General features: G+C 40.3%; 1 protein-coding gene across 2 annotated transcripts in view; it reads left to right on the top strand.

Moving 5' to 3' along the window:
* The window catches only part of LOC114240292 (immunoglobulin superfamily DCC subclass member 4), a 193,777-nt gene that overhangs the window by 169,180 nt on the left and 8,419 nt on the right, over positions 1 to 16,178 (top strand). The window contains exons 3-5 of one of the 2 annotated variants that reach the window (XM_089736157.1): positions 1,490 to 1,638; positions 4,257 to 4,467; positions 15,949 to 15,993. In XM_089736157.1, the coding sequence (XP_089592283.1) occupies positions 1,490 to 1,638; positions 4,257 to 4,467; positions 15,949 to 15,993 (405 nt within the window). The remainder of the gene's footprint in view (positions 1 to 1,489; positions 1,639 to 4,256; positions 4,468 to 15,948; positions 15,994 to 16,178) is intronic. The other variant, XM_028170769.2, reaches the window with a different exon arrangement.

Raw genomic sequence — 16,178 nt, 5'->3', positions numbered from 1 at the left:
AATTTTGTATATTATTATTTGCATGTCGCGGCATTGGACAGCCAACTAATATAATCAGACCTGTTTAATTAAGTCAAGTCGGCAGTTGGCGGTTATTTATATGAGTGTACCAGACTCACCACAAACCGGGAGATGTGGCGATTGCCCGAGACACGCATAACATCTGCCCACAGCAATCAAACTGAATGACGGCCACGACCGCTCTGACAAGAGTGATACGGCAAGGAGTTTAATTAAATTAATTAAATTTTAAATCCACCTTATTTGAATCTCATTATGTATAACAAAACAAATTGTGACACGATGGTAAAAGGTAAAAGGTAGAGAACGTAAAAGGAAAAGAGATAGACCCCAAAAAATGGGATGATGACATGAAACAAGTGACAGGCGTCACAAGGAACAGAGTGGCTCAAGAAAGACATGAGTGAAAAAGGTTGGAGGAGGTTTTTGTCGATTGGCAAACAAATCTACAGAAAACAAGTAAAATTCAAATAAGAGACTAGATTAAGGTTTACATTACATATTTTTTTTTAATACTTAATCATATAATTATAATATGAATCTGAATAAAATACCATTTATTCATTCGTTCATTCATTCATGTATAACAAAATAACAACAGAATTAAAATAAACACACCTCACAATTATGGTAAATGTTTTTATGTGAAGCGAAGCGCACTGTGCACCCGCTAGTATTTCATAAATACAACTGTTTGTCAAAAGTAATCAGAATAACGGAGTTACGGAGTGAGACGCTGCTGAGATTATCTAAATAATTCAATTCACAAACTTCGCATTTACCAACTAACCAACAATCACAAAAACTAAATTTTAGGTTTGACATAAAAGACCGATTCTACAATATGAAAATATTTGACAGGAAGCGACTTAAGAATCTTCATTTTAATGGCCAAACCGAAACTTTATATGCTCTCCCGTGTTTCCTTTATAAGAGGGCGGGCAAAGGCTTCGTTCTTATTTCCGGTTCGGCGGGTGTGACGTCACGTCTCGGAAGCGAACACACCGCCGCACTCTTATAATGATATGGTTTTTCTATTTTGTCATTTCAATTCAATTCCTTAGATTTTTTTAATGAAATTAACTTAGTTATTACTTTTTATTTTTTATCATGAATTAGCCGATAGCGTTGCTACAAGCTGTGCCCGAGATAAATAAAACTTTCATCAAAGTCCAAAACAAAACTGTATTTAAAACTAAGAACACTCAAAATACACTTTGCAATTAGTAATTCGTTTCTCCCATGTATTCTTTGAGACAATTGGCGTAAATAATACAGCTGTGGACCAGAGATATTCAACATTCCCTAGAAATATTAATAACTTGTGTCTTGACAAGAATAAAGAATACCGCGAGTACCAAATTCATTTCAAACCCTAAAATGCAGCCCCAAGGGCACTTACCATCAGAACTACGAGGTCATATAAAGTATTTTGTGATGCTAATTAAGTTTTGTCTTTTGTTCCCAGGTCTACTCGCAGCCACCAGCAATGGCAGCCCAGAAACCATCAGAGTCGAGCGGCCATACTTCGACGATGTGTCTCCGAGGAACGTGTCTACCGTGGTGGGACAATCAGCAGTCTTACGCTGCAGAGCCAAGCATATAGGGAATAGAACTGTGAGTCTGATATCGTCGCCATTACAATTTATTTTAAGTACATCTTTTAATGATGCCTTACGTTCCGTTGACTGTGATCCGACTGGGACGAAAAGTTTAAAAATACTACCCACGACTCACTTTACCGCCACTGACACTTCTCGCCATAGAACTGGCCTAAGCGTTCACACCCGCGACACCTTACAGCGAGTTAAGAAAAAATGCTTCGAAAAACAATGAAATGGCACAATAATATGTTATATTGAATACAGCATACCAATACAACAATTTCGCACAAATACTTCGACACAGTATAAGGGATTAACAGTAAATACGTTTATAATATATCTTACGGGTGCCAAAACCTCCTACCGCCGTGCATTCAATCATCGTAAGCCGACACATAAATTGTTATTATTACTGTAATGATCCCTGACTAATGTTGCTGTATTCATTTGGAAAATAAAACTATTTATTTTATAATATCATAATATTAGGACATTAATTATTCAGTTTCACAAACCGCTTTCAACACAAGTCTCACGGGACATTGAAATTCATCTCTCGTAGCCAATTTAACAGCAGCGGGGAATGATTTCAAAACTACATTTGTGGCCAGGGTAGGAAATTTCGGTTGATCATCGAATTCGGGATTTCCATGATTAAGCTTGTATCTGATGTACGTCGGTTTATTGCCGGTCTTATTATAAATAGTTCGGAATCATAAAACTCTTTATTATAGTGATGTTTATAATGTACTTGTGGCCTCATATGTCCCGTGTGCGCTGGTTGAAAATTTAGACTTTAGCTCGTAGAATGAGCTGCGGCACCCATTTTGCAATGTCAATATGCTCCGCAAAACATTTATTCTCTATAATATCTCGCTTAGTATAAATGGGGCGATAGTTTTTCTCGATGCAATTTAAAGATATATGCAATTTAATATACTATGACTTGAATTACTTGCTGTAATGTTAACATATAGTCTTAAACTCAACCACAAATGTACAACTTTTGTATACCGATAGATTCAATGATACCGTAATCATAGCGAACGAAACCACTGTTACTGAGAATCTAAATATTGGTCCACAATTCATTTTATAAAATTTCATTCATTTTAATAAAATATTCTTAGTAACCTAAGCCCCCACCTTCTACAACTTTATCACATTTACAAAGAGATGGAGCTTGCTATCACTTTACTAAGTGACCCTGAATAACAGAGCAATCGTTTGTAAACTATTGGTTTTTTACTATACAGACAATTGAACACTATTATGGTACATATCTTTATTGCTTAGATGGATCGACTAGCACTCGGCCATGAGTTCTACATGAGGTCTAAGGTCTCAGTTTTTATAGTACAACAGCTGCCTCATCCTTCAAGCCGAAAAGCATTACGCAAACGCAACGTCATGGTAGAAATAGGCAGGGTGGTGGTACCTACCCGTGCGGACTCACAAGACGTCCTACCACCAGTAAACTTATTTGATACTAAGTGGTCACAGTGGAGCCGATTGATATCAGAACATGAGCACCACATAGACCTAGAAAAATGATATCTAAGTCTCGATTCTATAACGGCTGTTGCACCCTGCCCACCAGAACGCATTACTCCTTAGGGTCCATTATGAACTCGAGAATAAAAAACATATGGACCCCGTAGAACGTTATTTACTGTTAACGTGAGCAACACAGATGGTTCACAGATGAATCACAGACACCAATCTCAACCTTCCGAATCAGACGACGGTAGCGTTGGGCCACAGGCGCTGTGTGCAAAGGAGAGCTCCTTAGCTCAAAGCGAAAGCTCTTGGCACTCGTGCGCAATACGCAAACAATTTAATTTATTACAAGTTCAATTTCTTTGGTGCGTAAACATTCCAAGGACGATAAACGTTTGTATTAAATTTTTAATTCGACGCCCTCGAGGCAGGATAATAAGAAAATAAATTTCATCCGCTTTTTGTTGAGTTTTTGTTTTCTCGCGTAATTAGAGTAAGCCCAGCTAAGCCGGCCCTGTAATTAAGCGAGATGGTTCGCACTAAGGATGTTTTACAGTATTTACAATAATAAAATTAAGTAACGAGCCGGTTTTTGTCAGATTCGCCTGCAGCCAAACATTTTTATAATTTAATTTCGGAATGCATTACCCCGTACAAATTGTTTTGTTCAAGTAAATCTCTTAATGAAGGCCTCGATGGTCCCATGATGGTTAGTCATTAGTTACTGGGCTATGGGCTCCAGGTTCGAGTTCCGGTCGGAATCAGTAATGTGGGCTTTGCTGAATATATTTAGTGTTCGGATGATGGGCACTCGATTCTTTGTAACGTGTATTTGTTTCCACACATGATAAAAGCCCAGCTCGAGGCCGTATAGTGTAAAATCTATTTGTTTTTAAATAAGTCCTATTTCAAAAATCACGAAATGGTATCCAATTTTCCGGACAAGTACGAAGTGAGCGCAGATGAAACATTTAAGAGAATGTAGAGTAATTGTCACATGTAGGATATTGACTACATTTCATAAGTCTACTAAATATCGACGGCTACATTGAAATCATCCCACACCCACCGGCGCTGCCTGTATAAATATATTTTGAATATTTTAACCTATAGTTGTGCTCTATCCCTCAGGTCTCTTGGATGAGAAAACGCGACCTTCACATCCTAACCTCCCACATATTCACGTACACCGGCGACGCCAGGTTCAGCGTTCTCCATCCCGAACCTTCGGACGACTGGGACTTGAAGATCGACTACGTTCAGCCGAGAGACGCGGGAGTCTACGAGTGCCAGATCAACACTGAACCTAAAATAAACATGGCGGTGGTTTTGAACGTGGAAGGTGATTATAATCCACTCATCGAAGATTATCTGTGCCGCTTTAGGCAACAGCAGCCAGCCAATAGATGTTTTGTAGCTTATTATGTATGCGTATTATTTTCAAACAATCGTGGACAGAGAGAAAATAATTCATAAGCCGTTAATGGGGCCCATAGACACAACAATATGAAAATCTTCATGCAGTTTAAGACATTAGATCAAAAACACCATGGCATTAGAGTAATGGCCATACAACCTTTGGAATAAGAATGCATGATTGCTTTGATTAGAAAAATACAAGATAAACAGCAGCCCTACTTGATCGGGTCCAAAATATGCTGTGAGAATACCCTATAAAAATCTCTGAACATTTTTAAAATATATTTTTTTGTATTTGTGAATTTCATTATATTTCTGGGTTAGTCTCACTCTTTCTTACCCGCGTTATTACATTTCAAACAGAGATTTTTCGTCATAGAGACTACTAATATGTCTTTGACTTCGGTTATTGCATTTTCTACCACGTGGCCCACCATTGGATTTGTCAAAAATAAAAAACGTACATCGGTATACAAATCAAGATTAGTTGCGATTAACAATATTGCTTAAGGGCAGTGGAGTTTATTAAATTTGTAATAGTCTACACATCCGTAAATATACACATCCGGCCCAAATAGATCCAGAACCCTCAGGTTATAATTTATATTGCATATTTATTACAGTTATTTAATTTGTTAATCTTTAATTAGTTAAGTTGTTTGTCACGTTAACTATTCGACACTTGTGTTCAGTTGAAATGTAAGCTTTAGTTTGCCAAAAAACTACAGAAATAACATCATAATATTTATATGGAAACTTGTAACGTTAACGTTACGCTTGTAACGTTTCAGATTATGAATAGGGAAACGGCTATTGAATATGACATTGACAAGAACGGTTGTTTCAACGAATTTACAGTATAATGTAAAGAATGTTCTTAAACAGGCCGTTTTGATTGTGAATACCGCATCGGCGTTCCTCATCGACCAAACTAGCTCAGAGTTTCGTTCGCAATTTATAGACGAACTTACAGATTAGATTAGTTATTAGCTCTAACTTAATAATGGGTAATTACACGTCTTTTAGAAAATTAAAAACTAAAAGAAATCAGTCAGATATATTGAGTAAAAAAAAATTAAAAAAGCACATTATGACTTTTGTTGTAGAAATATGAAAAACTAGTAAACCTAGTCACGCTTCGTATTATGGCTAATCGTTTGGAAAGCATCTATTGTTTTAAACTATTCAGGCGCCGTCTGCATTGATGGTACTTAAACAGACTTCTTGGAGCGTCAGCCACAACTGAACTAAGTGACGTCAAAATTAGATCAACGCGTCAGGAACGCATAGAGGATAAACATATTTATTTAAATTAATATAGTTACAAAAAATATTGTGATAACAAATGGAGACACAACTATCCTATCTGTCAAGTTGGGACTAAGCCCGAATTTATAAAAATCGCATAGTTCGTTTCGGAGTTCATTCCGGACAAACATCGTGACGTCTGATTCATATTTAATAGATATTCAATATAAACTTCCAAAATCGGGTTTTTCGATCTATAATTATTTAAAAAACTGATAAGGGAACCCTAATTAAGTGAACAGCTCTCGCAGTAAAAAATTATATTAAAATACTACCCCGATTCCTCATGTGAAAAGTTATGTCTTCCAGCATTCATCTCCCGTCATATTAGGAGCGCGGCTAATACCCCGATACAAAGTGTAGGACATCAGTCACGTGGCTCACATTCGGACGCTAAAAATGTACAGATAAAACGGAACATGAAACACGTTCCGTTGTCTGCTTATGTCTAATGCTTTGTTTAGTTTCATTGTTTTTGAATTGCTTTAATAATTGTATGTATTATTAAAGTTATTTTGTTTGGGTGTTGGTTAAATCGATAATGATGATTTACGTCCATTGCTTCATGTATGAGACGCCCTCAATATATCGGTACTTAATCAGGGTAACGCTTTCTAGAACAAAAACGATATCTTATTTTTTTTTTATTTATTGCTTAGATGGGTGGACGAGCTCACAGCCCACCTGGTGTTAAGTGGTTACTGGAGCCCATAGATATCTACAACGTAAATGCACCACCCACCTTGAGATATAAGTTCTAAGGTCTCAGTATAGTTACAACGACTACCTCACCCTTCAAACCGAAACGTATTACTGCTTCACGGCAGAAATAGGCAGGGCGGTGGGACCTACCCATGCGGACTCACAAGAGGTCCTACCACCAGTGAAATCTTAGATTAGTGAAATCTTAGTGAATCTTAGATGAAATGTAGGCAGTAAGGTTCATAAATTCACGAAATTTGTGGTGGTAATCATTTCTGTTCGAAGATTGAGACGTCCGTCATACGATGAATACATTTAAAACTTCGACTTCGTATTTCAAGATAAGTGGCATCATTTGGATTGTGATATCTACGGATTCCTGTAGCCTCAACAGCATTCCTCAACAACAAATAGACCACTTGGCTATTATGGTATATCTTGGCATTCTGGCCGAATCGTTCGTTTGTATCGAGGGAACTCGTTTCTCCTCCAGTTCTATTGCATCCAGAGTCCCGCAAGGTTGCATCTTCTCTCCGCTTCTTTATAATTTATTTACAAATGACATTCCCCGATCTTCGGCAGCCCAGCTAGCCATCTTCGTCTATGACACGTCTAGTTACGACTCGAGTAGAAAGAAGTCCCAAATCGAAAATAAGCTTTAGACCTTTTTTTATTATATTGCATAGATGGGCGGACGAGCTCACAGCCCACTTGGTGTTAAGTGGCCACACCCACATAGATACCCTTCTGGCCCTGCAATCCTGTTTTTATAAGATAGTCGTCACAGCACCCTAGTTCCTGAGGAACGTTTATCTTTACGTAAATCTGGGCCTCGGATCTATCGGAAAATACCTGAAGTCAGCATCGGAACGGTGCTTTGATAAACCGACGCGTCATGAAAATCGCCTCATCGCCTAATCGCTTCACGTTTGACTATTACTGGACTCTGGCTCACACAGGAGCAAGTCACCGTCGACACCCTAGACACATACTAATCCAACCGATCCACTAATCATGTCATTAGCTGTCTGCAGCTACTAGGATCGGGCACAGGGACCCTGGGAACCTGACTCGTCGAGCTCGTTAAAGATTTAGACGTGAAGCATAGCCCACACATCAAGCTGCTGAGTTTCTCGCCGGATTTTTTCAGTGGGTTGCGATTCCGAGCCCATAGTATATACATTCGCGAAGAAACTGCCCTTATTTTTTTATTAGGTCTCTTTCGGAAGCGCTGGGGCAGCTGTTAGAATTTCCCACCCAGGCTGAGCCCGTACTCGATCACCTGTCTTGATGAATCTGGAAAGGTCTACGGGCCACCAGTAATCATTCCCTCCAAGAAAAAACCAGATAGGCCGTAAGCTTGGTCACACATTTAATGCAAGTTCCTAGTGACTGAAATAAGCTGGTTGGAGGAGGCTTCCCGCGCTGACCCCTAACGCGCCGTACCGCAAATAATTACTCAAATTCATTTTTTGTCTTAATCTCTTTGCTTTTGTGCACTATCCCTTCAGTTTAATCAGCGGTAATAGAAACATTGTTAAGAATCAAAGATACCAACGAAAATATCTACTTAATAGGAGATCAAACTGGACGAAAAAAATCGAGCCACGTTTCTAAAAAGGTCCAAAGCGTGGCAGTCTGAATAATTCGAGGGCAAATATAAATTTTTATGAAAGGGTGGACGGCCAAGGGATCCAAAACAATAAATATTTGAAGCACTCGAATAATTGTTTTATTAAAATAGCCGAGTTTTTACCGAGTTTAATTGACTGAGCTGTTTTTTGTCTTGTTCAAACACGTTTTCATTGTGTCTGAGCGACACTCTAGGTTGGATAATGCTCTGAGAGAAATTCATTTTCATGAGCCACATCACTACTGGTTGTAACTGATTCGAAATTTTAGGAGCGTTCTGAATAAGAAACTGTTTTACATAATTAGTGTTAATAGCGGCGATTTTGAGCCCAGATACGTGTGTCTCATAATTCTGCCCATTCTTGCTATATAGTAATTCTGTATTCCTGAAGAGTGGGGTAGCCACTATACGACAAAATTAAGACCATCGACCTCACACTTAAACGTGGGTGATGGCACTCGCACTAGGATTTTCAATAACTACAGTGTATGAAGATTATTTGAGCTCATCTGCGCACTACAATAAAATGTACATATATACCCTCCCACCTTTACAAAGGCCGTGTTACCTGTGGCGTCCTCCACACAGTGGCAGACATGCAAAAAAATCGTACGGTGTAATGTGCATAAACAAAACGTAAAAAGCTCGACTCGTACGACGGCCGGTCACGTCACCTCCCGCCCGCCAGTCCCCACCACGCTTTCGCTTGCGACGCATGTGACACTGCTTTAATATTGTAAACAATCGTTCTACCGCCAGTAAATATATTTATTCATTTTGAACTTATAATTAATTATCCACTTCTTCTTTCTGCTTTCCTGTGCTTGTGCTTCTTACCAAATACAAACTATTAACTGTTGGTGGAGTGTTTAATTTGGGATATACTCTGGAACACGCCGGGATAACCCCGTATCTCCCGCTACACGGACCACCACACTGGTGACCCCGACAACAAGAAAATAAGAAGCATAAAACAGTAAGAAGTACGATTAACATTACTCATGACCAATCAAGATGGCGGATCGAAATCAAACAATGGATCATCGAAGACTTTTACACCATCCGACACGACCGACATTTATCGTATCGGAGTGCGACCACCACCATTTTGGGCCGAAGAACCAGCCGTTTGGTTCTCACAACTAGAAGGCAATTTTGTGCTGTCCGGTATTAAGGATGACGATACAAAATTTTATTATGTCACTTCAACACTAGAACATAGATATGCCGCAGAAGTGAAAGATATCATCGTTTCACCTCCAAAGACCGGGAAATACGAACGATTGAAAAGCGAACTGATCAAGCGTCTATCTACATCGCGAGAAAAGGAAGTAAAACAGCTACTCATGCATCAGGAACTTGGGGACCGACGACCGTCGCAATTTCTCCGACATTTGCAGCAACTCGCAGGACCAACGGTTCCAGAAGAATTCATAAAAACCATCTGGACCAGCCGCTTGCCCACTACACTTCAACCGATCATTGTATCTCAGAAACGATTGGACTTGCTGGCTTTAGCAGACCTAGCCGACAGTGTGCACGAAATAATACCATGCTCGCCTCAAATAGCCACAACATCAGCACTAAAGGCTACAGAACCGTCGCTCGCGTCGATGGCTAAGCAGATCGACGAACTTTCAACGATCACCCACCAGCTACCAACTCTACGCAGCAAACGGAACTGCCATAGCCACCTACGGTTTCGCTCACCTAGAGTTGAACTTGGGCCTCCGTCGTGCCTACCAATGGCGTTTCATCGTGGCAGACGTCACAAAAGCCATCTTTGGTGTCGACTTTCTATCATTCTACGGCCTCATCGTCGATTGCCGTAATCATCGCCTAATCGACAGCACTACGACATTGACGACACCAGCAGCTGCAGTTTTATCGTCGAACACTATTTCTTCTGTGAAGACATTGATCGGCGAAACAGCTTACCATCAATTACTGCGTCAATTTCCTGAGATAACGCACCCTGCTGGGACCGACCGTGTCATCCATCACGGCACAGTCCACCATATACGGACTACGCCGGGACCTCCAATTTCATGTGCTCCACGCCGCTTAGCCCCAGATAAACTGATTATCGCCAAAGAACAATTCGCAGCTATGCTGAAAAATGGAACTGCTAGACCATCAGAGAGTCCATGGTCATCACCTCACCACTTAGCACCGAAGAAAAACAGCAGATGGCGTCCATGCGGTGATTACAGGATGTTGAACGCGAGAACGATTCCTGATCGCTACCCCATACGCAACATTCACGATTTCACCCACAATATTTCTGGTTGCCAGGTATTCTCTACCATAGACCTGGTAAAAGCTTACAACCAGATTCCAGTAAACAGCGAGGATATAGTAAAAACCGCAATAACAACCCCGTTTGGTCTATACGAGTTTCCATATATGACTTTCGGACTCAGAAACGCAGGCCAAACGTTCCAACGCTTTATGGACGAGATTACAAGAGGTTTGGACTTCACTTACGCTTTCTTGGACGATTTTTTGATATTTTCCCGGGATGAATCTTCCCACAGGAATCACCTACGCCAAATATTTGAAAGGCTCAAACAATATGGCATGGTAATTAATACATCGAAATGCGTATTTGGAGCATCAGAAGTTACTTTCCTAGGCTACAAGGTTTCATCTACCGGAATCAAGCCCTTGGAAACAAAAGTTGAAGCAATCAGAGCATTTCCAGTACCAAAAACTGCTAAAGAACTACGCCGCTTTCTGGGAAAGCTAAATTTCCACCGGAAGTTCATACCTGACGCAGCTAAAATTCAAGCGCCACTTCACTTGTTATTAACTGACAAAATAAAAGGTTCTCACCCTGTAAACATCGCTGGTGACGCATTACACGCATTTGAAGAATGTAAAAACAGCCTATGCCACGCTACACTGCTGGCACACCTTGATGCAGATGCGAAAATGGCAATCGTCACAGATGCTTCCGATACCGCAATTGGTGCTGCTCTTCAGCAATGTAAGAATAATACTTGGGAACCTCTAGCGTTTTTTTCACGGAAACTCAGTCCATCACAAGTAAAATACTCTCCTTACGACAAGGAGCTACTTGCGATCTATGAGGGAATCCAACATTTCAGACACATGCTAGAAGCTCGACATTTTACCGTATACACGGATCACAAGCCCATATGCTACGCATTCGCTACCAGGAAAGATAAGTGCTCACCTCGACAGTTCCGCCACCTCGACTATATTTTGCAGTTTACGACAGATATACGTCACATATCTGGGAAAGAAAATGTCATGGCAGATACTTTATCGAGAATTGAAGAAGTAGCACAACCCATCGACCTGATACAGTTAGCGAAATCACAAGATAGCGATCCAGAGCTAAAACGTTTACTAAAAGAGGGAACAATGTCACTGACCTTTCGTAAGCTAACTATACCTGGCACAAAAACACAGCTCGTTTGCGATGACAGCCAACAACTTCCACGACCATTCGTCACAGCACCGTTTCGACGTCAAGTATTCAATAACTTGCATTCACTGAGCCACCCTGGCGCTGCAGCAACTGCATAGTTAGTAGCCCAACGCTACGTATGGCCCAGTATGAAAATAGATTGCCGTGAATGGACGAGGTCATGTCATTCCTGTCAACATTCCAAGATTACCCGACATGTAACCGTAACTCCTGGAACATTTCAATTACCACGGGCCAGATTTACCACTATACATATAGATCTAATAGGTCCAATGCCAATATCGAACGGCTATAAGTATTGCCTAACCATCGTTGACCGATTTACAAGATGGCCAGAAGCCATACCGATCATGGACATAAGCGCCGAAACCGTAGCTAAAGCCCTGATATCTGAATGGACAGCACGCTTTGGTTGCCCTACCGCCGTTATCACTGACAGAGGACGGCAATTCGAATCGGTCCTATTTAAGAATTTGGCTGAAATGGTCGGGTTCGAGCACAAACGAAAGACGGCTTATCATCCTGCATGCAACGGCATGGTTGAAAGATTTCACAGGCAGTTGAAGGCTGCTATAGTATGTCACTCAACATTAAATTGGACAGAATCACTACCACTTGTCTTAATCGGAATCCGAAACACCTTTAAAGAAGACATTCAAGCGTGTCCGGCTGAGTTGGTATACGGAGAAACGCTTCGATTACCAGGGGAATTGTTTCATTCATCCAAAAACAAAACGGAAGATCTTACCGATTTTATTACTAGACTCCGATCGATAGTGAAGAATATACAACCGCATCCCGCATCTAGGCACTGCAAGAAAACAACATTTGTTTTTAAGGATCTCGCTACAACGACCCATGTTTACCTAAGAGAAGACGCCTTGAAGGGGGCCCTCCAACCAGCTTACACCGGACCTCACGAAATACTGGAAAGGAATGATAAGGTATTCAAGCTGTTGATAAAAGGGAAACCAGTTTCTGTAACAATAGAAAGAATAAAACCTGCCTATATACTCATGGATAACACAGATCTTGGAAGAAACACGTCATTTCGACCTTGTTCACGGATGAAAAAAAATCACGACGAAAAGGCTGCTGAAAAGGAGATACCTAAAAAGGAGACACCTGACAATGAAGGACCTGTTAAGAAAACACGTTCCGGAAGAACAGTACGATTACCCATGTATTACCGCCCGTAGGACGGTCTCTGGAGGGGAGTGGTGTGGCGTCCTCCACACAGTGGCAGACATGCAAAAAAATCGTACGGTGTAATGTGTATAAACAAAACATAAAAATCTCGACTCGTACGACGGCCGGTCACGTCACCCCCCGCCCGCCAGTCCGCACCACGCTTTCGCTTGCGACGCATGTGACACTGCTTTAATATTGTAAACAATTGTTCTACCGCCAGTAAATATATTTATTCATTTTGAACTTATAATTAATTATCCACTTCTTCTTTCTGCTTTCCTGTGCTTGTGCTTCTTACCAAATACAAACTATTAACTGTTGGTGGAGTGTTTAATTTGGGATATACTCTGGAACACGCCGGGATAACCCCGTATCTTCCGCTACACGGACCACCACATACCGAATGCATATCATCTCGGTTACCCATCAATATCTCGTGTCAACGCTACTACCATAGACTTGATCATGATCAATAAAAACTCCTCCAATATATGTATGTATTGTACAAGTAGCATAATCACTACTTAACCCTCCGGTCCTGGCTACCACTAATTACATACCCAACCGCGACGAGGCAACGCAAAACCGCCGTCGTCCGAAACATATCTTGTCGGATTCCCCGGATCCATTCTCGTGCCTTTAGGTTCTTCAAGAGTTCGACGACGAACTAACCCATAGACACAGCCCACTGAGCTTCTCATCGGATTTTCTCATCCAATGGTAGATTCAGCGAAGCACTGCTCTTGCTAGGGCTAGTGTTAGCCAATTTTCTCGGGATGGGTCCGTGAGCTACTCCACTACCCGTCTGCGAAAAGCTGGAACAACTCCTGAGGCTAGAGCGAATAAGTAGGAAAAAAATCATTACTTACGTACACGTTTGTGATCTTTATTTTGTCAGTGTAAATTAAGTAGATAAATCGAACGACTCTATCTACGTATTGCGTATAAAAAGACTCATTAATTTTGTATATTAATGTACATATTTATTGTGCCCCTAATACTGCCCTTCGTGTCAGAAAAGCTGTTTTTATTTTATTATTTTATTTAGTTGACATTATTGTCTTCGGCCAATAATGATAAAGTGGAACATGTGTACATAGGATTATTTTATAATACACTGTTTTAATTATATAAAACGAACCCCAGACTAAACAAAAAAGATTCAGTACACAGTGAGCGACTGTTTTCAAAGGAAATTTATCGTTGAACCTAAAATGTTAGACGTAAAACTTAATTTATTTTGTTCTGTTATAAAATCCACAGAACGAGGTCGAGTTGGTAATTTTTCAAGGATAACAAGCTGGGTAATGCGCTGGATGGATTCGAGCAGCGGGATGTATCAAACGAAACATGGTCTGATAAACGGACGGCCTTACTTCATTTGTATATAGAATATAATGGAATACGAAATAAGGTTGGGTATTAACTTGATCACGGTCTGGGAATTTTATGAGGGCTCAAATTTGTTTACGGTTTTGGTTCACGTTGTTGGCGAACAAAATGTATCTGTCGCCCATTGTATTGACAGTCCAAATACATTAGCGTGTACTCGGCTAGGCGATGCTAGTGATCACTTCACTTTAAAAACTTCATACTTCACAGTATGACTGTTAGGAAATGAAGCATTAACGGATCTGCGGCGTAAAACCTATCTTAAGCCCGCGGCGCAATATGTGAACATGTTAAATAACATTATTATTGTTAAGGATACGAGAAATATTGAGTAATGAAGAAACGCGCCTTCCAAATTCAACAAAAATATATATTAGTAAAAAAATTTATAAGTGAGCACAAGCTCGGAATATGAGTAGTTTTTTTCGAGTCGCCAGCAAACAGGAGTATTAAAGAGCAGCCTTTGATTTGTTTTATTAAGACGATTTCACCAATTTGATTTGTACCTATGCTTATATCCTATAGCCTATGTATATATGTTAAGGAATCTTTTAATGTAAATTTTATAAATTACTGGCTTTTTCCCGCAACTTCGTTCGCGTGGAATATTTACTTGAACATAGCTTTAAATTTTACCTGCGACTTCATTTGCGTAGAAAGAAAAAAAATCCGATTTTGAAACATTCTTTGTATTGGTCTTAGGGTGATGTAAGCGGACCAGTAGTTCCTGAGATTAGTGCGTTCAAACAAACAAACTCTTCAGCTTTATAATATTAGTATAGATAAAACTTCCGATAAACTTGGAAATGTGCCCACTTATAAGAAACGATAAAAATACGATAACTTTATTATTACTGTGCCGTAATGCCTTAAACAGGATCATTAAGAGAGAAAAAAAGCTTGTCCTATCAAGTTTGTCCTATCAAACCCTTTTTTAAAGTTTTAAATAAAAATTATAGCAATTCGAACAAGGGCTCGTATTCAATATATTCACTCGTGAGTTTCTTCTTTGTGTCCAATTAGGAATTCAATTGAATACAAAACATTTAAGCGGATATACATAGGTGTTTGCAAATAAACGGCTTACTTAATTTACATGTGGAACAGTGAACAATCGTAGTCCGGAATGAGAGATTCCCATTGGTTCCTGCTCTAGGCTAGTGTATGCCACTCTTTAACAGGGATTAATTAGGAAGTGTGATTAAACTTCACGGCATGCTCGTCTTGTACTTCTTGCTTCGGTTTCCTCAATACTGAGGGTCGTGACCACCTCCTCGCAACAAGAGTTTATTACGGACCATTCCACGCCATTTGCCTCTATCTGCCGCCGAGTGTAGAGCGTCGTAAACTGTGGTGTCGAGGGTAGTGCGGATCTGGTCAGTCCAACGTGTCGGGCCTCTACCTCGTGGTCTTCTTCCGTTCACCTGAATGTAAATCAAAATTGATAAAAAAACGTAATAAAACTTCGGTTACACAAACTTTATAGATCACTAGTTTTATTGCGTGACGAGGCTGAATGACAAGCGCCCAGTTTAGTGTCACCTACATGTTTTGTTTTTTCAATCGTATTATATTTGAAGCTGACCGGTCACCGCTCTCCTCACGTCACCTCTACTTCTCGAGATTGCGACAGGCCATCTCGACATCGCGTACGCCAATGAAGTTTGTTAGATACTTTGTATTCCTGATCCTCTCCTGAGATTTAATCTTCTAAATTCCAGATGAGTCCCACACCCCCGCGACCTCGGCCCCGCCCCGCTCCTCAGGTACATTGTCCTGTTACATCTATAATTAATTATTTTTTAATAGTATATCATTGGTTTATGTTCGCTTCGGTATATATGCGAGGCGCGGTGGAGGAGGCACGTCGCTTCAACGCCAGTTCATCTGCTCCCATCATTGGAACGTTCAAATTGCTGATGTCATTACTTCACATCATTCCTAAGTATCT

Source organism: Bombyx mandarina, chromosome 21 (genome assembly GCF_030267445.1).
Source record: "Bombyx mandarina strain Sakado chromosome 21, ASM3026744v2".
In the NCBI taxonomy this organism is placed as follows: Eukaryota; Metazoa; Arthropoda; class Insecta; order Lepidoptera; family Bombycidae; genus Bombyx; species Bombyx mandarina.
Note: the sequence above shows the minus strand (reverse complement) of the source record. Positions and strands in the feature narration are given on the sequence as shown.